Genomic DNA, 23,806 nt, shown 5'->3' with positions numbered 1-23,806 from the left:
CCACCGTCATTTTATGGAGTGTTTTAAAAAGCAGGAAGCAATTGGCAATCTTGGGTTTGCCCCCTCAAAATAGCTTTTCAAGGAGTTATGTATGAGGCAGAGTTATGTATGAGGTGAGTCCTGCAGGCCCTGCCATGAGCTGGAGTGTGGTCCGAGGTCAGAGACCCTTCAAAGTTTGCTCTACATAGAATTAAGGGGCACTTGTGCATCAGGGATCATCAGGATGTTCAATATCAGTTCCAGACTATTCCTCAGACAGCTCTCAGGATGCTGAAAAAGGAAGGCAATGGCAAAAAGAATCCCACGTTTTGGGGGTAATAATTTGTATCCCTCAGTAAGTTTGAGGTTTAATTCCCAGCCCAGAAGTATTTTTCAACTAAAGCATTCACTGAAACAGTTGCCCTTCCTGTATCATCATTAACAGTGTATGTATTCTGATCTGAACACCTCTTTGTGTAGGAGACTGATACAACTGAGAGAACTTTTTAAAAATCTGACTCAGAAAGGGTAAGTGCTTTTCCCATTATCCCATGTCCATTGCAGAAGGGTTTGGTGTTTCTAATGGCTTAAAACTTGTTTCCATACATCATTTGTAACACCTCAGCCTAGTTCACAACTCTATTCTCACTTCTCTCAACACAGGATCTGAAAAATTCAATTATTTATGCACAGACCTGAGGGGTTCCAGGGCTGCCAGAAGAGCTGAAACATTTCCAGAGTGAAGATTTATGATGCTTCTTCCCAATTAATATACACACACACACACACAGCCTTAGCACAGTGCAGTGTGTGCCCTGTCTGGGAATGGACACAGCCCCAGAACAAACACTGCAAGGAGAGGGAAATCATCAGTACATCTGTGCTCTGGAGAGGCAAAAATCCTGCACAAAACCTCAGCACTAAGTAAGCAAAAATTACAGTGCTTTTTTTAAGCACCAGGGTGATAAAGCTTCCAGTTGGTACAATGTTGGTGGTTCTAAGCTGTGGAGGATTCCTGTGTTTGCATGTGCAAGTCTGAGATATCCACATCCTAGAGATACTGAACAACTCCTCGTGGGCCCTTTGCTGCTGCTCAGAGAAGCAGCAGTGACACTGCACCCACCCTGGCACAGGGCAGGCTGAGGGCATCGTGCCCCCACCACAGCCCAGCAGGGTCTCTCTGTGCCACCCAACCCCCTAGAACAAGGGTTAACCAGGTGTTCTCAGGGGCACTTGGGACTCACTGACCAACACACACTGCTGGGGCAAGCATGGTTAGAAAGGGGCGGGTGAGCCAGGGAAAAGTTAAAACCTGGCTCTGGCCAAGTGTTCTGTTTCTGCAGTCACCAAGTCCTTGCTCTTCTGCCTTAAAACCACAGTGTTTTCTTTGCTGGGCAGCAACCAGGGAGGATTTGAGCTCTGATAAATCTGTGCTAAAAACACTTCAGAAATAAATCTTAGTGGAAGCACCCATTTCATCTGAGCTGCATCAAGCAGATCTCCTCCAGATCCATATCCCACAGGAGGCACAGACATCATGGCATCATTTGGGAGCCAGTCAGTGAACCAAGCTGTTCTTCAGAGTTTTTGCTTGGGCCCAGTATGAGAGAGCAGATGAGACTGGCCAGGGGCTGACTCAAATATATCACTACCTGTAGTGATAATGGCAATATTCAGCTGCTGGTGTAAAATCCCCAATTATTGTGTCTTCTGGTAGCACGAAAACCCTGCGGAATTAACATGAGACTACAAAGAACACACAGATCCGATGCATGTTTCATATACATATTTATATATATTTCATGTACAAAGTTACATTCTGAACCCCATGGATTCAATAATAGAAATAAATACTGAAATAACTACACTGCTATATGAGCTCTTCTGCTCACAGAAAAGAAGCCTCAAGTTTTAACAGACAGCAAGTTTAACGCTGTAGTATCCATCTCAGATTACAGAGGCAAGTAAAATTCAGCGTAAAGTGTCCAACAGACAAAACTTTCCAAAATTACAGACCATAAAATGTTTAAAATATATGTTTAAAAGATTGAGAAATGTGCATCAACAAAATTAATAAAGGAAACTTAATCTTGTTAGAGGGCGGGAGAGACATTTAGTGTATAGAAAAATGCTTTGAGGTGCAACATAGGTTGTTACAATATGGCATAACCCTGTTAGAAAACCAAAACATTTAATTTCCCTAAAGAACTGTATTTGAGTTTACCGTGTCTCGTTTTACAGAGTGGGGCCTTCACAAGACCCCACCTCAACAGGGCCACTTACAGAGTGCTAAGTCAGGTTTAATCCTTTGGTAACTTTTATAATACTCACATGGAAATAAATATTCAGTTACACAGCATTTTTAAAAGACACACGTTCTTTAGAACAGTTAGTATAATAAAACAGATTTAACATTTGTTTTGTTACTAAGGCAGCCTATGATAAAGTGTCTACGCTCTGTCAGCTCGATCCCATCCGAGGCAGGAAGGCCTTCCCAAGGAATGGACGATGCAGCTTCACCTTCACCATGCAAACACCCCTACCCAGGCAAGTCATGTGCTGCATATTTTGTGCTCGAAATGTTTCCAAACTATTAACAAGCTGTAGCTATCAAGAGATTAGCTCCTATTTATATGATGCTTTAATCACGAGTGTATGCATAAACACATTCTTGAGACGGATTTGAGGGGTGTATTGTCACCTCAGTGCCTGGGCTTTACGTGCTTTATTCACCCTTCAAAGCCACCCTAAGGAGAGCTTATACATCCCAGAGCACTGTGATGGCAACAGGGACCCAGTTAATCTACTGTACCTTAGGACAGGGGATAGAGTTTTTAAATGAGAAATACAGAGAAGTGCACATGCCTTTATCTACACCCACAGTGGTACACAGTTAAACTATTGTCTGCTTTAAAACCCTTCCACTTTTGGACAGAAACAATCATTCTCTGAAATATTTGCAAGAGTTGGCCCACTGAGGTGACTAAAATGGCACGGTGGACCAGCTACATTTGGCAAAGGACCAGGTACACACTTGCCAGGTTGAGCTGCTCCAGTTTGCAGCAGCGACGCCGTTCAGAGAAAACAGCTCGTCTCTAACAGCAAACAAAACCCCACACCAGAACCAAGGAACAGAATTGTGCGCTTTGTTTTTCTTTTCTTTCTGAGAACATGAGAATGTGACAATCAACCAGTGAGTAAAAACTTTGGAGATGGTGTTTCCCAAAGAGGAAAAAAAAAAAAACCACAAAAATGAAATTCAAGAAAATGGCAGGAAAAGCAATGAAACTGCACCACTCACAGTGAAGATTCTGCACAACAGTAAAAGTTTAGACAGCATTTTTCTTAGACATCCAATCCCATAAGTTAATTCAGATGTGCTTCATGTTCAGCATACATGCCTATAAATTTAAAATAGGTCTAAGAGTGTTGACTCAGTTTACTTTCTGTATTCGTATATTTTTTAATAAGCTTCCAGACTTTATATTCAAGCCAAAGTACTTTAAGAGTGACGTTAAAGATGAATTTGGAAAGCAAATTATGAACAACATGCTCTCATCACTTTTGGCATTCTGAAGAGAAAAATACTACCAAGATATTAGACATCTTTAATAAGGATTTTTACTACATAGTTCATGTCCTAAATACATATTTACGAGAGGAACAGCTGTGTACAAAATATGTCGCTTAAAAAGTATTTATACATATAAATCTAACCAATAGACCTGAATGGAGATTTTCTGGTTTATCAGCTATGATATGCATTTGAAAAAGCTGCCTAAATATATATTTACACAATAGACCTCAGCTAAATGTGTTCATTTAAAAAATTAAGAAAATATATAAACACATGTTTGCCTGATAGACCAGAACTGCTCCTATTGCATAAAAATGTTTAGGCAGTTTTAAAAAAGTGTTTCTATATTTACTCCTCTGAAACTGTTCAGTTCTCTCACATAATCAAGTGACTGAATTTCTCTGCCAATCTGAACAGTCCCAGCCTTTCGGGGGTAAATGCTGGATGTTTATTAAAACCCCTCAAAACTTTTACTTTCCAGAGACAAAATGAAAGAGCAAATCTGGGTTTTTAAATATTCTGAAGTACAGAAATCATGAAGTGTTTAACTTAGGTCTGATACTAATGTAGAAATTTCAATGCAAAAGGAAGACAGTCTTCAACTCACACTTATGGTTAAAAAAATAGATGGTGAGTAGACAGAATGTCAGCCTAATATTAGAGTCTCCTGACTTTCACTAATTTTCTCAATCTTAGTGTTACCTGATAATCTTGTTGCTAAATTTTTATTTTTATATTTTTTTTACTAAATTGGGGTATGGAGCTACAAAAAATACATTTTGTACCTAATTATCTGGCACTAAAGTTCCTTTACGATCTCACTTGGGCAGAATGCATTTTCCTGTACACTCTCAGTCTTTTCTCATGCTCTAATCGAGGTCTTTAACCTTCACACATGTAGTGCCTCATGAGTTTGACCAGCTAGGCAGAGAAGATCATTCTAGTGCTTAGGACATAAGGAGTTAAGACAAGAAAAGAACAAAACATATCCCCTGTTCAAGACTTTTGCAGTTATTTTCCAATTTAAATCATCCTAAGAATACCCTTTGGAAACAGTTGTTCCATGTCAGGGAGATGGAAAAACATTATGCTCAAAATTGCTTTTTACTGAGGGCAGCAGTTCTCAAACTTTAAGATTCAATAATGAAAACATGTTTTTATTTAAATATTGTATTCTTAATTCCTATACAGTCCCCTCTTTCCCCAAAAACTCGGATGAATGTAAGAAATTAAACCGTTAACATAAGATTTTTTTAACCGTAAGCAAGATTTTCCAGGTTTGAAAACAAAAGCTGAAATATACAGTTTGCTTTAGCCCTCACTGAATATTTGGATGAGTCTTAATAATCCATCTTATAATTTGTCCATTTTTTTAAATACTCTGGGAATAACTTTGCTGTTTTACTCAATGCATTATACAGTGAAATGAAGCTCAGTTGTAACAAAGCCAAACTCAAGTGAGGCTACCAAAGAAGTGAACACATTAGATTGCTGTGGTACAGTAAAAGTAATGCCTCAGCTGCTCACTATGGTGTGCACATCAGTTGGAGAAAGATCTGATTTCCTTATACTGTTCCATGTAACACGGGTGCAGTAAAACAGCACAAGCTAATTCCTGTATAGTTAAAGGTATGACAGATTTGCAATATAAAGTTAAACAGCAAAGAAATGCTTCAACATCATGTAGTGAAACAGGTTCACAAAATAAAAAAAAACATGCAGAAGCTTTTTTTTTTTCCTTTTTTTTTTCTTTTTTGTTTTTTTTAAGGTCTCCAGCTGCATCCTACGGGCTCACTCACTGCCACACATGACTTGCCACACTATCAAGTGACTCCTCTCAGCTTTGGCTACAGAAGGTTCAAGTGGTAGAGCTTCTCCAAGGAGTTCAGATTCTCCTCCTTCATCACCTGGAAAACAACAGCTTTGACTGAGGCAGCCAATAACCAGAACAGCATCAACACCACGTGCAGGGAGACAAGTGACATCTATGTCTACAAGAAAAACACTAAAGAGACAGTAGTTACCATACACTCATATAAAAGCATATTAAAGTCTGGGAATGTATACACTACAAACAGAGTGTGTTGCATAATTATCTCAGAGTTTAGTATTCTGCTGGCCATATTCTTCAGTTCTAGTCCCAAAAATTAATGGCAGTTTTGTAATTATCCATACTCTAAACATTACATTACTTAGAACTCTTTAAGGCAGAGAAACAACCACCTAAATTGCAAACTTGCAGCACCTCCCAGGCAGACCCTGAGAGGGTTTTGCTACAAGGAAGCATGCTGGGATAAACATATAAATGCTCTGGAACAAGAGCTGTAATTGAGACAATGCAACATTCATGTCTATGATGAACTTTCCCCCTTCTTTCCTCTTGTTCCTGTTATCCCAGCATGTCACAACTCTGCACACACTGGCAAAGACAGCCTTAAGCATATTCTCCATTATTGCTCTTCAGAGGAGAAGAGCAGTTTTGTAACTGCATCTGAACTCTGGGTGACAGGAGCCAACTGGGATCAAACCCGGTCAAACAGACCAACCACCCAAAACTGCACACAAACAGCCAGAACCACCAGTCCAGAGGCAGTCTCGTGGTACAGTTTAATCAGATGAAACAGGAACTGACCTACACCTTCAGGAAGGTGTTAGATCACAGTCTGGCTGGTTTTCTGGTTAGACTCCTCTGGAGGGCTGAGGGATCTAAACACAGAATAGCCCAAAGCTGCTCTTGAGCCAGTTTGCTGGGCTCACGTGGCAATGGCTGAGCTAACGAAAGTGCACCACTGACGCTCAGTTCATGGCTTTGCCTCATGCCACAGGGACAGCAAAATGCACATTTGGAATGTGGCTATTCCAGCTGCCTTGCAGTAAGTGCAGAGGTTCAGTCCTCACTGCAGTGTGGCACAGAACTGCCCCAAGCCCTGCCTCCCGCACAGCTCCACCAGGGTTACCAGCAGGAACCTGTTTGGCGTTGACTGGGATGACAGAATTTGGGCTGGCCTTCCTGGAATTTCCTTTGTAGTGGTATTTGTGGGTTGTTTTGCTGTTTGGTTGGTTTTGAAAGACTACAGACAGATTTAGGCAAAAGGTCAAAACCAGGTTTAAGAGTTGCGACACCTTTTTATGTATTTTCTGGTCAGGGTCTCCAGTTGCAGATTCGAAGCACAGAACCACAACTGCTCTCAGTTTATTTCCCCAAAAAGTTCAATTAAACTAAAATAATGTTTACAACAAGAATTCTTTTATGGGCTAGATCATACAAAAGTGCTATCCAAGAAAAGCAGTGATCAAATAAGAAGGGCATGCCGAGATAACAGTGATCTACTTTTTCCCCTGCTCACTCAAAAATGAGTAAATTTTAGATTGAGTGTTCTTCACTTAATGCATGACTTGTTTTTATAGTCAGTCTGCATTTTAAGTAACTAAGGACATGTTTTCCAGCAGTTTGAGACAGAAGATTAATCTGTCAAAGGAAGACTGAAAGCATAAACAGTAAGGTGGTACATGACTCCAAAGCAGAGTTTCAAATAAAACTTTTCACAGTCATCCCAAAGGTCATGATTTATTGAGGAGAAGAAGCTGAAGGTGTGTCTCAGAATAAAATACTTCTACCCTTGCAGTACAAAACCTATAAATACTGACCACACAAAGGCACTCTGCAATCTCAGCAGCAGTTATTATGTGGTTAATGACCTTCAAAGTATGGAGAGGTTACAATGCATTTTAAGCTCAGGTTTCTTACCCATTCTGAAGTCAATGTATCCTTCTCCACCACTTATCACCAACATTGATTTTAAGGGACTCTGGTTGAAGGACTCTTGGGCTTGTTTATCAGCTGTTAGCTCTGTCCCACCACTACTCTGTGGGCAAACAACCTGACCTAGATCAAAAACAGAATACATTTTTATGCCATATCTCACAGAATAAAATCAAGTGGATGACACAATGCCTAAAGCACTGACTCCCTTATTAATAGGCACGTACTCACCACAGTATTTTTTTTTTCAGATGGAAGCAAAGCACTTACTTGTGACCAAACCCTTTTCCTCCCATTAAACAGCACTGCACTCAGCAATCAGACAAGTCTTGTAAACGAAATATAATATATTGTTCCTGAATGTATGACTTCATACACTGACTTTTACACCCTTTCTAAACACTGTGTTTAACTAAGAAAATGAAGACAAAAAAAAAACAAACCAGCTTCATTTGAAGAACGGTGACAAAACCTCACCTGGTACAGCGACAAAGAACTTCACAGCATCGCGGTGCCCGTGGAAGCAAAGCTGTGCATGTGCCATGGAGCAATAGGGGATGAACGTCCCTGGAGTCACTTTGTCACTGTTCTCATCTCCATACACACGGATTACACTCCCTGGACGGTTTCCAGAGCCTGCTGCTGCTTTATTAGCTGGAAAAGAGGAGAAGTTGTTCTCTACTTCAAAAGGCAAATTCCAGAAGCGGTTATTTGTTAAGAAACCTTATGGTACCATCTAAAAGCTAAAAGCCAACTTAGATAAAAATGAAACAGGAGGGCAGCAATGCCAATTCAAGACAGAGCTGGAAAGAAAAAGAATGCATGCTTCGTTATTTTAAGTACATCAGAAAATGGAGCAGGATTCTTATTAGTCTAGCATAAACACCAGATTTCAATATCCTACTTTTGGAAAAAAAATAATTTGTGAAAGGACTATATCTTTCATAGAAAATAAATACCTCTAATGTGTTTCAGGGTGAGCAAATTCAATGTACTCAAACATATAATTAAAGACACTTGCATTCCAACTAATCATAGGGTATCCCCTTGCCAGCAAAAATTCTCTAAAAATAGCCACCTGTGGGCACGAAGGAGCTACCCTATATTACAATTCTACATCTAGTTTTTTACTGAGTTTTAAAATCCATCAAAACAGAGAAGTACTCATGCTAGACATACAAGCCATCTCCATTCCAAAGACTATCAAAGTAGTGAAAGAAACGGTGATTTGTAACAAGACAGCAAATGATGTGGATTAATGACAAAGTTATAAGATGTGGTATCACATTGGCTGGAAGAAAAACAAAGTCTGTATGAGAGTTCAGCTGCAACACAGGATGATATGCTAAACTGCTGAGCAGATTGGTGGCCATTTAGCAAACATAAAACTGCTGCAATGCAGTAACTGCAAGTGGAAAAACATTTAGGAACATACAAAGGGTAAATCTATAAAGGAGTGGGAAACAGCCTCGAAGTGGCTATTAGAAGCCTGAAAATAGGTTTTTGTTCAGGATCTGCACTTACCCCGCAGCCCCAGTAAACGTCCCTGGTGGAGGATTACAGCTAGTGAGAAAGGAGGAAAGGGGAAATGGATAGGTATGACAGTAGAGGAGAAGGATTAATGAGAACCCACCACTCATATTTTGGTTCTTTGATAAGGTAGAGCTTAATATTTTAGCTCCTAAAAAACAGTAGATATTTAATTACAGAAGATTCAATCAAAAGTCACAAAGAACAGCATCTTGTTATAGAAGTTTCAGGACAAAATGGACCACAAAAGCACTGCCACTGTCATGTGCTTTATCAGTTTAAAGTTTATTATTGATTAGCAATGTTTCCCCTTTCTCTCTTTCCTTGGTAGGAGGCTCCAAAATAATACAGAACGACTCATGTTTTTGTGTGCCCGTTTGGAACATCATCTGCTGATGTCGAAGCTGCCCAGTTACTGAGACCCAGGGAACTGAGAGATGCCACTGCTGTTTCTGAAAACCATCAATATTCCTAACAAGGGTTCTCAACCCCACCATCAGGCTACCCCCAAATGGCTGTTCTAATCCACCAACAATTAACAAAACAGATAAAACTGAATAGCTTTAATAGGGATTTCTTCATGTTCACTCCTGTTTTAAACTCCTCTGGAAACATTAAAAGAAGCTTCACGCAAATTAAGAGCTATAATTTTTGAAAGCATGATTTAAACTATTTCAAACTCATGACAGGAAGTCTGTCCTTCCTTAGTACATTCATGCAATGCAAAAAAAAGACATTTACTGAGTGAATGGACAATGCAATGGAACAGTATGAGAAACAATGCATGTGTGTGCTGTTCAACAAAGCAGATACAACATGAAGCGTTTTCACTATTAAATTACCCTAAAATTTCACCTGTCATCCTATACTTATTTTCTATGTAACCATAGCACAATTAGGACTATCAAACTTCAGTATTTTATTTTTTGAAACTTTTGTTCACCTCTTTTAATAATTGCCTCAGCACAAGTGTTAAGGGTTTTTTTTTTTTTTGTTGCTTAAATGCAATCAATTTACACAGAGATTCTTCCCAACCTTTTCCTATTTAGGATTTGTTTTGCCCTTGAGCTGGAATGCCCCTTTCTCCTGAGGTTCAACTGCCCATGTCTGAATGCTTCCTCTCCCACCCCCAAGTAGTTTCAGCCTATGACAAGAGTTTGGGGTCTGTTGTTATGCAGATACCTGGATTTACATGACTGGAATTTGACCTAGAAGTTAGTGACCTGTTTGAAGAATGTGTTTACAGCTCCTATAACTCTGAACATGTCCTTTAAAGCAGTCGTGCTACTGCTGTTACAATCCTTTTTACCATCTTTGTGATGAATTCTTAAGAACTAAAGCCAAACAAATTGTATTAGCAACAACAGCAACTTGCTCAAATGAAACAAAAATCTACTTTGTGATCACATGGCAATCAAAAATAACATTAATTAGAAAACTAAAAATGTCTCTTATAAGCAATAAACTTCTATAAATGCTGCTAATGCTCAGAACACCTCAGAGGCTTCAAAGTGTCCCCTTGATTCAAGCCACAGCAAATTGAAATACAGGAGATTCTGGAAAAGTGCTTTTTTTGCTCATAGTAATTGAAAAAACATGCACAGATTTAGGTGCTAAACATCACACAGGCCTGAATCTGTTACAAACCTGCAAGATTCAGACCTGGCAGTGAAGCTTTCTATCCATTAGCAAGCATCTGAATGGTGTTTTAATACTCTTTTTTGTGTCTACAGCATATTGCACAGAGCTATTGATTTATATTTTACTTACTTTCTGTTAATGGAATGGAGATGATGACACCATTTCCTGTTCCTACCCATAAACGATTACAAGACACCATAAGAGCTGTGATTCTCACAAATGAGAATCCCAGTTTACCAGTACCTAAAAACAAAAGATGCTTTTCATCAAAAATTATGAGCAAGAATAATTTTAGTTCTATAATAGAGAATCTTAACTCCAACTCCCAAACCACACAGACAAAGAAATTCCCTCCCATTTCAAACACAAACAAAGTAGAGGAGCACATTTAAGTTGTAAAGATAACCTAAGAGCCTACAACACTAATTAAGTTGTGAACCTATACTGCAAGAGTAACATTAACTATGAGAAAGCAAAAGAGGTGCAACAGCTCCATAATGCTGCACAGTAAAATCTTTCAGGTGTTATCAAAAAAACAAACACAAAAAAAAAAGTGAGTTTCCAGATGAAAGATAATGGTTTCTCATCCATTAAAATTAATTCTCATCCATTAGCAGGATTAGGGGAGCACAAAGTTGACCAGTTAAGTGCAATGGCACAGCAGTGACTTGTGAAGGATTTCCCAGAATCCATTTACCTGTATTTATTGTGTTATGTAGGTGGGTAAACTGCTCTTACATAGATATTAACCAAAAAAAAAAAAAAATCAGACAGTTTATTAGGCTCAATAGCAACAAAAGTCTGCTGTTTTGCCTTTTCTTGAAAAAAAAAAAAAAGGCATTTTTTCCAGGCAAGTAGTGGATTCTTCCTATTTTCAGTTAAAAAAAAAAGGCATTGGTACAATAAAAAAGAGAAATTTTTTGGTTTCTCTATTAGTGCCTGCACAATCCAACCACTATTTTTCTCATTAGCTCTGAGTTTTTAAGGGCACTTCAGACATCAGGTAAGATCAACAGACTGGAACAGACGACCCATCATTCTCATCCTGCTTTACAGACTGACTCAGGCTTCTACTTCCAGACTCAAGTTTTCACAAACTGATTTGCCTGGTCTTCCACCCAACCCAGTGAGAGAATTGCCTGCTCCAGACAGCAAGATGTGTCAGAACACAGCAGTTTTTCTCAGGAACTTACCTAGCATTTTGCTTACATAGGGCTCAATGTCCACGTCCTGCAGGTGCTGATACGTGTGCGCGTGGTAGAGGCGCAGGGTGGAGTCGAGGCGAATGGACACCCAGACCCCATCACCCACCCAGGCCAGCTGCCTCACTTGGCTCTCTCTCCTTGGGTGGGCATCAAATGACTTCTATGGAACATTGGAGTTTAAAATTCAAAAGATGAAACACGGGAAAGAGTAAGAAAGATTTCTCTGTTACTCTCAGACCGTCTCTACTGGCAATTTTCTTAAGTCAACCACAACCCTCTGATCTGCAAGATCACAAGATACATGTGTAGCTTAGTTACAACTACCATATGGTGCTGGTAAAGTAATAGTAAAATTGCTGATTCCTTTCCTTGGGTTTGATCTTAAAGCTGCAGTTTCCTACTGTGTCTTCATTCACACATCACATCCCAGCCTGCTCTGGCTTCTGCCTCCCTTCAACCTGAAGCCTTTTTGGTCTGAGGTCCTGCTGTCACAGCACAAGATACATGGGCCCCAAAAAGTGCTTCTCTTCCTAGTTCTGTCATGACTTACATACAAAACCACCTGTGCAAAATACACACTATCCACCAGCAAAACAATCAATGTCACTGTTGCATGAACTTCATTTCATTTTTTTCCATATATACACAGCATTCACAAAAACAGCTTATTAATTGGGTGGTTATTATTTTCAGAATTGCTGAGCAGTCAACCTCAAAAGATCTGGATCATGTCTCAGGCCAATTAGCAGAAGCTGAAGCATTAATATTGCTAAAGGCTTACAGAAACCCCAGCCACCTTCTGCACTCGAGATGTCAGGTACAGATAAGACACTGCAGAACATTACACACCCTTCAGAAACAAACTATTCTCTAACTGGAGGGAGAACACATTCAAGATTAACAGTCACAAACCCCTAAAGTATGCAAAGACAGATTATAGAGAAGTTTACAGGTAGGTGGAGAATAAATTGAGACACACAGAGTATAAATTGGGAGCTTGTCTTACAAGCTCTGCACAAGGACACTTCCAGTTCTTGGTCAGCTAGAAGTAAAGAACTAAACTGCTCAAAAATTGGTTTCAATAACTGAGAACTGTCTCATCATGGCCTCAAGTCTTCCAAAACAGTGAAAAAACATCTTTAGAAAAAGTAAAATATCTCCCAAAACAAATTTGTTTGATTGCTTCTTTCTGTACTGATGAACAAAACAGGTGTTCTCTGGAGTTACTCTGCAGTTTGAGCTGCAGCATTAAAACACCATTTCATTATTCTAATCACCATTTTAGCTTACCTCTATTTTCATGGCCTTTGGTTGAACAACATAGATTTTGTTCCTGTAGCCACACCAGACTTTGTCATGTACCACTGTCATGCACCGTATCGAGTGGTGCGGCCGGCCCAGGTCTAAGAGGTGATAGTTTGTCAAATCCCACTGACCATCTTGGAAAGCAGAAGGAAAAGAAAAAGCAAAACTAAACATTGGTTCCTATGAGTTCAAGAATACCTTAAAAGTACACGGTCTAATTTTTTAAAAGCACTGTAATAATCTGGATAAGTCAATACAAATTCATGGCTGGGCTCCCCATTAAGTAGCAACTAGTTATAAGAACTACTGGTATCCTGAATGCTACTATTTTTTAATAAGGTGATACAATGATTTGCATTCAAAACACAGCAAAACATTTTTTAAAACAGCAAGTTACCCAGTGCTAAATGCTCTGCTTGGCCAGGCACCAGTGTACATGACAACACACAGCCCAAGGCACTTGCTGCCTTGGCTGAACATGGAGATGTTGGCCAGTACAGCAAGATTTTATTTTAAATATGCTGCAAGATCGTAAAAAAAGGCCCCTGAAATCTTCTAAAAGCATACTAAATTTGCTCATTCAACACCAAGTAAAATTCTTCTGTAGACAGAGCTAAGCCCCAGATCATCACTGACATTCATTAAAGATCCTCAAGGATTGTAAGCTACTACAGTGAGTTCTTAAAAAAAACCAACAAAACCACTAAAAACATAACTTCATCCCAGATGCATCTTTCCCAATATTTGCATTAGTGTTGTGCAACCTCTTTATTTCTTTTAAATGCTGAGCACAGGGATTAAAACATCACAAGGAAAAGAGCAAATGAATAGGGAGACTGTGGAAACAAGCCAACAGATAAGTTCCAGCTGCTCATAGTGAGACTTTCCCCTCCAGGTCCTATTTCTGGAGCTGGTTCAGAAGTGGTTTGGGCAGAAATTCTGAAGGGATGCTTAAAAAATTCTCCTTGAAGGACTTGGTCAGAGACAATTAACACTAATTAAACAGAAGACAACTATTGAGCATAACGAAAAATCAAGAGAAATGATAATCAAAGTGGACTTTCAAGTGGCTTTTCACTATTTAGCTCAGATATATCCCATTCTCCATTTCAGAGTGAGCAAAAACTCCATTAATGCACCAGGACAGTGCAAAAATGGTATTTGAATCTGCAACTGAAATAACTAGAAAGATTTCTCAAGGCAACCTGTAAAAAAACATTCCCACTGGGGAATACATTATCGAAACACTACTCATAAATGGCACATTTCTTTCCTGAATACTGTTACAGCTTCACTGGTTTCCAGATCTAACAGAATGCTTACCAACTCCTCGGTGAAAGATTGCCAGTGTTCCATCAGCCAGTGCAACCAACACTATTCCTTTTACATGTCTGGGGAAAAAAGGAGGCATAACAACAGGAACTGTTAGACTGCACTGCTCAGAGGGCAAGTTTAAAGTAAGGTATAAGCAGCATATTTTTACAGCCATGTTAGCCCTACTGTTTTGATTTCTACAATATAGCTCAAGAAAAGGGACGTAGCAAGGTGTCAAAATCCAGTTCAAAAATCTTGAAATATAGCTAGCTACAATGCCTGAAGAAAACATCATGGATAGCAACCTGTAACTGTTTTGAGTAAACAGCTACAGTTCATCATTTGGGCTACATATTTCCAAGAGATACAAGGTTCCTTTCATTTTCCTTACTCCCCGAATGTTTTCCACTGTCCCTCAAAGAGCATGCAGGCAGTTATGGCAACTGACATTCCCAATATCTGAGGAGGAAATATAAAACTACTTTGAAAGTATTTTAACAGAAATTCATTATGATTTACATGACATTCTTTCAGGACTTACACAATACTGAGAATAGAATCTTTAAGTTTAATGGCATGAACACATTTCCTCCACTGGGCCACTGACGAATGAACATACAGGCTGCAAAGACAAATCAGGAGGGATTAAAAGCACTACCAGACAATAACAACCACAAGCAAAACCCCTACAACTGAAATCCACAATCAAAGGGAAAATAAGTTTTCATCTTCCACTGGAAACTATGTACAGACTGAAAGGAAGAACTGCATGAGCAGCAGAATGGGTTTTTCAAAGGCCTAAAGCATTACAAACCTCTTTGCAGATCCATTTGGAGTAAAAAGTACAATATATTTTTCTAGCATAATAAAATACTGAAAGTTATGGAATTATCAGACCATAACTATTTCTTTGACTACAGAAAACCCACAAAACTTTTCTGCAGATGAAAGTGTTATCCATCAAAAAGAGCTTGCTAACCACCTACAATACTTTCTTTGAATTCTATAATGCCTAAATGCAGCAAAGCGTACGAGGTTTTGTCTCCCTTGAGATCTTCCTGCCCTTAATCTTGACTCCAGACAGTTATCAGGCCTGTAGGCACAAGAAGCAGGTTTAAAGCAATTATTACAAATAAGTTTAACAAGATTAGCACTTCCTTACCATCCATTCTGTGCTCCAAGCCACATGGTCGGTAAAAGGCTACTCATTTTCTGTGCTTCTTCTCTCACTAGATCTTGCTCATTTGGCAAAACTGCAACATCTTTATATAACTCTGACTCAGTACTAGAAAAAAAACCCAGTTAAGATATATTTAATGAAGTGCACAGATCACTCAGGCTATAACCTAGGCATTTACTTCATTGCTGCTAATTCCTACACTGGCTTTTGAAGTACTTAAGGTGTAACTGTGCATGAAAGTACGATACAGATGAAATGACAACAACAATGAATTTCTTCAAGTGGACATTTTCTTATACAAGGAAAATTAGGTTCCATTCAAGCCTGTCAAAATTGTTGATCTCTGAGGAATAGCAGAAAAGTCACAAGGCATAGCATGTCTTGTACCAAGACTACTTACATAAACCTCAACACACTTAACAAGAAAAAAAATAGTCATTTTGTCTCCATGCTATGTTCCCACAAACATTATATTTTTCATTTTAAATACATTTTAAGAGGTATGAGGATTGAGACTATGTACTTAGGCTGGTACACTGGAGATGCCTCTGTTGTATGCTGTACTCCCAAAGGATCTGTAAAGACATGCTCTGTGTAGACTCCAGTTTGTGCAATATCAGCTGTGTCTTCTCCTGTCCCTGCATTGACTTCTGTTGCTTCTGTTGCCTCCTCTGCTGTTGGAATGTTCTCATCTACTAAATTATTTTCATTTGCAATATCTATGTAAACAAAAAAATTTGAAAAACTTTTAACAACTGTGACAGAATTCTCAATTATTTAAAACAACCAAAGCTTCATACTTAAAACTGAAGTGACCAGACAGTCACAATCCAGATCCCATATTTCATCTAACAAGAAAATCACATCAGAAATGCCCAAACTTTCCCAGGTTGTACTGTATAAACAAATGTCAAATGCACTTAGAATACTTAAATTTAAATACTTAAATACTTAATGTATCAACCCAGCAACTGATGGTACAGACTGTCCTTTAAGTGATTAACTAGAACAGCAGTGAACAAATCCAACCACCCCATACCCATTGCCAGTCACATCACCATACAGCTCTGAAGAGCATATGACAGAGAACAGGAAGAATGTCTATAAAATAAGCAGCTTCACTTAAATCTCTACTAAGACTTGACAAAATTCAAGGCATTTATTCACCTTCTCTCCAGTCATTTGTTGGCAAGATCTGCACTTCGAGTACTGAGTAAATTAAAAGCTCTCTTTAAACCATGCACAAGAGAGTTCTCTCAAAAACATTCGCAAGAAGCAAATGTTAGCATCACCTCCACGGAGTTTTCAGCAGCAATTATACACTGCAAGAATGCCAGACTCACAGGCCACAGAGTATTTGTTTCATGCTCCCCCAGCTTACAGACACACTGTTATATTACACGGTTTCACCGTTAATTTTCAGTTACACCCGAAGGTGTTTGGCCATCCCTGACAGGGCTGTGATGTTTTCATACCTGACTGTTTCTCTGCCACTGGGGAGCCCCCGTTGGCATCCTGAGCTGCAGGTGCCCCCGTGAGCCCCTCTGCAGTGCAGCCCACCACGGTGATGCCCCCCAGCAGGCTGTCGGTCTCAGCAGAGCTGTTGCTGGTCATGCTGCCACACAGAGAGGACTTGTCCACTTGACTGGGATCTGCTTCCTGAGACCCTTCCTCTCCTGCAGGATAGTCTGTTTCCCTTGCCCCTGGAAGAGATTAAACCCATGTGTTTTTCACAGGGACAAAGCTGAGTCACTTATCTATCTAAACTTCAAACTGAATGAACTCTCCAGCACCTGAGATCAAACGTGCAGATACCCATCTACAAGCTTATTTTAGCATGATCAACAAATACAAAAGATATTGTCACAAAGCTCATAAAACAAAGGCAATACCTACATATGCTGCACACTTGAATTGTCATACAACATAACTGAATCTGCAGTTTTCCAAACAGCTTATTTCAATTTTAATTACATTTTCTATTAAAATTAGATTTCATAACAATGCACATATGCAGGGATACCTGCCTACATATTTACAAAGAATTTAGCTGCAATACATCCTTTGTTCTGGAAGAAAAACTGGTTTTGTCTTGTACAATCCCTTCATACTTTTAAGACTTATAATATTCTCAATGCAACAAGGATTCCCTCTGCAGGAAGCTCCAAGACTTGCTACTTATCTTCAAGAGGCTGAAGAGATCAAAAAAGCAAACTACATCGTTCTTTTTGTGATGTCCACAGTTCTATGAAGCACTGGCACTATTGCACAATTTATAACACATCAAACAAAATAGTTACTCTTGGTTGCTGACATCTCTCTACCTTTGAGTTAGTTTAGGCCAAGAGCCAACTAAAGAGTGGGACAGTAAAGTAGAAATGCAATAGTTTTTGGTTTAATTAAATACTTCCTATTGCTCTGTTGCTGTAGCATTTTTATCACACCAATTCACGAATCTTTGGGTTTTCACTCAGCACAAGAAAAATCTGAATAAGAAATAAAAAAGGAGGAACTAAACATCCCAGGTCTTTACCTGGCACACTGGCAATACAAAGCACATGAGAATTGCAAACAATGAAACTGTCCAGAATATTTCCTGGTTGATTTGCATCAATAATGATAACTTTTGTAGCAGAATGTGTGCTAGTACAGATCCAAACTAGACTGGATAATTCTTCCTGATGTTTCAGTTCCTTCTGCTGATCCTGAAGGAGAATAAAGGCAGAACAGAAATGAAAAACAAGAAGGGGGACAATAAAACTATTACCTTTGATCTTTCATGTTCTTACATTTTTACATAAACATATGGTAAGTTAAATATCTTCAGTGCCATTGTAAAATTACATGGAGCTACTTGTTCTCTATGTATTTAAAATATAAACCTCCCTCATATTTCATATTTGCATAAAACATATAGAAAATAATTACACTGCACAATTCTAGTTAGAAATAAGAACACTGCTGACATGCCAGCTGTCATAGTCAGTGTAGCCACAGATTAATGTGATGTCCCAAAGACTAAAATCTTTGGTTTTATACCCTTAATATGAATTTCATTGCAGTGGCATTAAGTAATGCATCATTTTGATGTAAAATTTATTTACTCCTCAGATTTGCCAACAAGCTGGCACACAGGCAAGAATCACAGTATTTCTGTAGTTGGATTCAATAACCCAACTATCTTGGGTTGATGATTACCAAGAAAAATCCATTTGTTACCAATAAGCCCGATTACAAAATACTTTATTATTCTACAGATAAAGATGTTTAACTATATAAATTTATTAAATGTCTTTACAGGGACCTTACCTTGAGCTCCTGGTCTAGTTTATCTAAGCTACTCTGAGATCCTGTTTGCTGCTTGTTGCCATCTGCATCCACACCAGTCACATCATTGTAGAACACACTGGCACCAACCACAGACCCACCGTCCCGTGTTTTTCCTCCTGACAGGTTCACCCCTACAGCACACCACAGCTGGGAAGAAAAATAAATATTTCACTTGAATTCTAAACTTAAAAAAAAAAAAAAGAGACACAACCATTGTTAAATATGCTAAGTAATACAAACATGATGGTACAACTGCAGTCCATTTTAAGGAATTCATTACAATTAAAGTCATGTACGTTTCTACTGAAGCTTGAATTCTTCTTCATTATGCTTTAAAAAGAAATTACTTAATTTCAAAAAGAACATAACTGAGTAAGAAAAATATGCAAGCTATAGGTTGTCCAAGTCTCTCTATCACCACTGGAAATATCCTACCTTCATAGAGGTATCCTTCTCATCTAAAGGTCTCAGGTAAACAGGTACAGGCAAGTTCTTCATCTTATTTTCGCCCTGTCCACCATTTGCCACCTAGGTTAGAAAAGAAAAACAGAATGAAAAAGCTTTTTTACAGTCTTTGGAATCAGTTGCTCAGACTTCACTAAACAAGATTAAGAGTTTTGCATTGTTGTTTTACTTAGAAAGATTTTTTACTGCAAAGGTTCAACAAAAAAATGCTAGAATCACTCAAACACAAACTGTGAAATCATATTCCATTCAAATGTCACAAAACATGAAGTTGTCACCATTACACATGAAAACATGATACCTGTTTGTACTTCTGAGGTAGACTCCAGCCAAATGCTTGCACCCTGCCATCCTCTTTCTGAACATGTGCTTTCACCTGGCGATACTGCTCCCTCTTCTGCTCCCTGCGTGAGGCTAAACTGGCTTCAGTTCTGGAGAAGAAACATCATTGAAAAGCCTCTTTAGAACTCTTTGTGCAACAGGAGTTGTTGTTCAACTCAATAATCAAGACCTCTGTGGAAGCACTGGGTTACCAGAGACATCCCCAGGTCTCCTGTGGGCTGTTTCTAAGGGACCAGTAAAAGACAGGTACAACTAGAAAGTCTGTTGTCAGGATACTTCCAGAAAACTAACTTGGGTTTTGTACCTCTACTAGAAGCTTTAAAAGTTGTACATCAAAAGAATATATTGTCAAAGAGAAGCACAGAAGAAAAAAAAATAATTACAGATGCTTGTTAGCCTGACTCATGTTATTTTCCACTGAAGTACCTGTACAGTTATTGCTTAGCTACAAAACTTGCATATAGAAGTGTACTTAGTGCTGCCTCCTGTGCCTAAATGCACTTCTATGAAAGACAGTGACATTTCCCAAGCAGAATATTACTGTCAGGTATCCAGAGTACTCACCCACTGCTGCACCTTTCAGCCTGCACTGTCTTGAGTTCTTATGTATCAGCACTCACTTCAGGAGAACATTACACTTAGCAGCACGTTAAATCTCAGAGGACTAAAAGAGTAAACACTTGATAGAGCATATCTAGTATTATAAAACTAAAATGTCTTACTCTTCACTGAGGAATTCAAAGGCTTTAGATTTGTCACTGGGTAATTGAGATAAGGTGCTGCTTCTTTTCTTGACTGACGGAGTAATGTGCGAGGTTGGAGCATTGTATTTAACATTGACAGGAGGTTCTGGTTTCTTTGCTGTATTGCTGGAGGAACTGAAGAGCCTGCTAAAACTAGAAGAAAGAAAAAAAAAAAAAGAGTCAAGATTTGTCAGATACATCCAGATTTGACTATGCAGGCAAAACAGTGCATATGCCAGCCTGCTCAAGACTGTTAAACTAAGAAACTGGAACCCAACATAGCAGCAGCCACCACACACTCAGTAACACCCTCAAAGCACAAAAATTCATGTCAGTCAGAAAAATTCCTAAAGAATTATTATCCTCTTTGTTCATCAAATTTAATGGGAGTTTCATCTTGAATTAACATCTACAGGGAACCAACAAATATTAGGATGTGAACATCACACCTGGAAGGCAGGTTTATGAAGCACATTAGTTCATGCACTTTAAAAACCCCACCATTTTCTGGGCAAAAAGATAGAATAGTTATCAGCAAACCACAACACCAAAAGGATTATTCGACAAATATCTTGTTGTGAAAACCAATGGTTTAGATTTAAAGAGCTTGAAGTTAGCAAGGACAATGTAACAATCACTAAGCTGTACTTCAAAGAGGAAAAGGAAGCTGAAATAAATGCAATCCACACATGCTATTCAGGTTTCTACTATTCATCATAAAAAAGAATCCAGAAAAATGTTCAGGACAAGAGTCCTGGTGCATGTTCAACTAGAAAAACAAAATTAAAAATCAAGCACTTTGGCATTTAACTTCACAAAGTGCACAACCACGTGATGCAGCTTACGATACATTTTGTCTTCTAGACCAGTCTTACCGAGCTGGCATGCTGGGTAACAAGAGGAGAACAATTAAGACATCTTAAAGGATAATTAGCTAACATACACAAATGTGCCAGCTAATTGGTTAGAGTCTTTTATATATTTTTGCCAGTGAGTTGTGTTTCAATACTTACAACTGCCAAATGCTCGATCTCTTCTTCTCTTGCATGGCTGGATTTTCTCTCGATGCTCTACAAGAAATAAATTCCAAGTTTACTGAGTAAGCACCAATTAAAAAAGGGAAAGGAACAGAACAGGGTGTAACTCTAATTTTTTAAAAGAAGGATAACATATCAAAAGTAACAAAGCCTGTTTCTTCACATTGCCACTTCGATTCTGACCAGAGCACAATTCTGAAATTCCCACTAGATCAACTGAAACTACATAATATACTCCATCCACGTTTCTTTGCATCCCAAACACCAGTTGTGTTTGGGGAGTGCTTTTCAGACAGAAGAGACAAACCTGTGTAACACTTTGCAATGAAAACAGCTAAAAGAAAGCAGCAAACCATTTAAAATCTTCTGCCTCCCATTTTTTAATATTTTAACCATTGCTTTTTGTTTTAAAGCCTTTAATTCTTCAACATATCAGTAAGTAAGTGATAAAGTGAGTTTTCCCAAAGTCACAGATGCATTAACAGAGATAGCTATAGAAAAACAAACCATATCTGCTGGGAATATGCATTTTTCCAAAGGCTCACAGATATGAGGACAATGGGAACAATCAAGTGCCATTGCTGTACGTGGCCAGCAGGCAGCACCATTGACTCTGGTATGGCAGGGGTATCTACAATTATCAGCTTTTGTAACTGTTCCAAAATACACACATTTCTTCAAGGCATGCTTATTTTGCATCATATGAAGCAACAAGTTTTCACTGAGGTCTCACCAAGAACCCATTTTGACAAGTTATATGCCCATAATTTAAAAAAAAAGTTATTCATGGGCATGAGGGAGACAAGCAGAAGGCAATTAACCTACTGACCAGATCACCCCGCAGCTAAAAATGAGGAGCTTGTAAAATCCAAGGAGTTCTGCCAAAGATTTTTTCACCTGATCATCTCAGTCCATCGCACAGCCTCCTGGAGCTCCATCAGCCTCTCCTTGTACTGGTTCCTCTCCATCAGGACACGAGCCATCTCCACCCGGGTAAAACGCTTCCGCTGCGCCGTGGGGACATCGCTCTGGGCACACAGCAAAGCAAACATGGGAGGAACAAAGGAGAACAGCAGGGCCTTGCAGAGTCACCCTCTGCCTTCCCATAGGAGTCAGTTTAGGCCACAATTCCAGATTCCAAACCATCTGGGGCTTTGTAAAACTAACTCAATTTTATCTTCCTCTCCTCCCATCCTTTGTATCCAATACAATCTGAATGTGACACAGTAATGGGCAGAGAGGAAAGAAGGAAAACTAATCACTGTCAGTTAAAGTTTACTTGTGCTCTTTAGATCTTCTGTCTTTTCTATTCATGGAGAAACTTTACTGACACTTATTAAGCAGTAAAGTTTGGCAGCACTCACTAAACACGTGGACTTTTAATATCCCACTGTGAATCACACACACAAAAATACACACACACACATACACCTACATCATCATCCTCTTTAGCTTTCTGTCTTGCTTCCTCTGCTTCTGCACGAGCTCTAAATACAAAATAAAAAACAGCTGCATTAAATATCACAGTTGGGTTTTTTCTTTCTTTTTCACAACCATGGAATTAAACTTACTTTCTCAGCTCTTCTTCCAGTTCCTTGTTCTTCTCTTCAAGCTTTTGTTTTGCTTGTTTTACAGCCTCCAGTTCACCTTGTAGTACATCCTTCTCACAGGTCAATTCGTCCACCTTTGCTATCAAATCATTCTTCACTACATTCAGTGCATTTCTGCACAAACATGGAAAATACTCCATTACAAGGATAATCGTGGTCTCATAGTTCAGCTTCAAGCCTGATTTTATTCCTGAAGGTCTACACATTTCATAAAAGCTGCTGCAGAAAGGTCAAACCCTTCCCCCCCCCAGATCATAAATGTTCAAAGACATTCACACCCCTGTATTAGAAAAAAGTATTGATAAATCAGTTTGCTTGGAATAAACTCCTCCACAGTGCTCCAATGGATTTGCTTCTGCACTTACAGCTGTTCTGACAGGGATTTGACCTCATTAGGACAGAGCACTGCATTTCTTGTAGTCTTACAAGGATAAAAGCAGCTTTTGCTTCTTAGGTCCTTAATTTCTAGAAGAATACCAACTCAGCTATATATTTAGCCAAATACACCTACAAATTCAAAATACTCATACCAGCACTACTCTTAGAACTGAAAGCACATCTGTATAATTTCGACTGTGTATGAAGATATTGAAGATATAATGAAATAACAAAGGCAGTATTTTTACATAAACAGTCTCACTTACTTTGTCTCCAACAACTGAGTGTTTTCCAAAATAAGGTTTTCAACCTCTCGTCCCATTCCTTTCCAAAGGAAACAAACACATGAAATTAGCAAATAAAATGGATGTTTTCATGAAACTTATGTTTTGCCATTGTCTAAAGCC

General features: G+C 38.8%; 1 protein-coding gene across 13 annotated transcripts in view; it reads right to left on the bottom strand.

Moving 5' to 3' along the window:
- Positions 1 to 1,750: 1,750 nt before the first annotated feature.
- The window catches only part of SPAG9 (sperm associated antigen 9), a 61,932-nt gene continuing 39,876 nt past the window's right edge, over positions 1,751 to 23,806 (bottom strand). For 4 of the 13 annotated variants that reach the window (XM_027654236.1, XM_027654238.1, XM_027654245.1 and 1 more), the window contains 23 exons: positions 23,666 to 23,723; positions 22,983 to 23,135; positions 22,847 to 22,898; positions 22,309 to 22,439; positions 21,388 to 21,444; positions 21,250 to 21,261; positions 20,354 to 20,527; positions 19,591 to 19,720; positions 19,260 to 19,352; positions 18,804 to 18,971; positions 18,028 to 18,199; positions 16,970 to 17,197; positions 16,018 to 16,213; positions 15,477 to 15,599; positions 14,856 to 14,936; positions 14,324 to 14,391; positions 12,986 to 13,134; positions 11,684 to 11,855; positions 10,620 to 10,733; positions 8,844 to 8,882; positions 7,797 to 7,973; positions 7,305 to 7,442; positions 1,751 to 5,463 (listed from right to left, as the gene is read on the bottom strand). In XM_027654236.1, coding sequence (XP_027510037.1) covers positions 5,348 to 5,463; positions 7,305 to 7,442; positions 7,797 to 7,973; positions 8,844 to 8,882; positions 10,620 to 10,733; positions 11,684 to 11,855; positions 12,986 to 13,134; positions 14,324 to 14,391; positions 14,856 to 14,936; positions 15,477 to 15,599; positions 16,018 to 16,213; positions 16,970 to 17,197; positions 18,028 to 18,199; positions 18,804 to 18,971; positions 19,260 to 19,352; positions 19,591 to 19,720; positions 20,354 to 20,527; positions 21,250 to 21,261; positions 21,388 to 21,444; positions 22,309 to 22,439; positions 22,847 to 22,898; positions 22,983 to 23,135; positions 23,666 to 23,723 — 2,801 coding nt within the window. In that variant the 3' untranslated portion in view covers positions 1,751 to 5,347. The remainder of the gene's footprint in view (positions 5,464 to 7,304; positions 7,443 to 7,796; positions 7,974 to 8,843; positions 8,883 to 10,619; positions 10,734 to 11,683; positions 11,856 to 12,985; positions 13,135 to 14,323; positions 14,392 to 14,855; positions 14,937 to 15,476; positions 15,600 to 16,017; positions 16,214 to 16,969; positions 17,198 to 18,027; positions 18,200 to 18,803; positions 18,972 to 19,259; positions 19,353 to 19,590; positions 19,721 to 20,353; positions 20,528 to 21,249; positions 21,262 to 21,387; positions 21,445 to 22,308; positions 22,440 to 22,846; positions 22,899 to 22,982; positions 23,136 to 23,665; positions 23,724 to 23,806) is intronic. The other 9 variants (XM_027654242.1, XM_027654244.1, XM_027654248.1 and 6 more) reach the window with 3 other exon arrangements.

This window comes from Corapipo altera, unplaced genomic scaffold, assembly GCF_003945725.1.
Source record: "Corapipo altera isolate COAL_440 unplaced genomic scaffold, ASM394572v1 343, whole genome shotgun sequence".
NCBI lineage: Eukaryota > Metazoa > Chordata > Aves > Passeriformes > Pipridae > Corapipo > Corapipo altera.
Note: the sequence above shows the minus strand (reverse complement) of the source record. Positions and strands in the feature narration are given on the sequence as shown.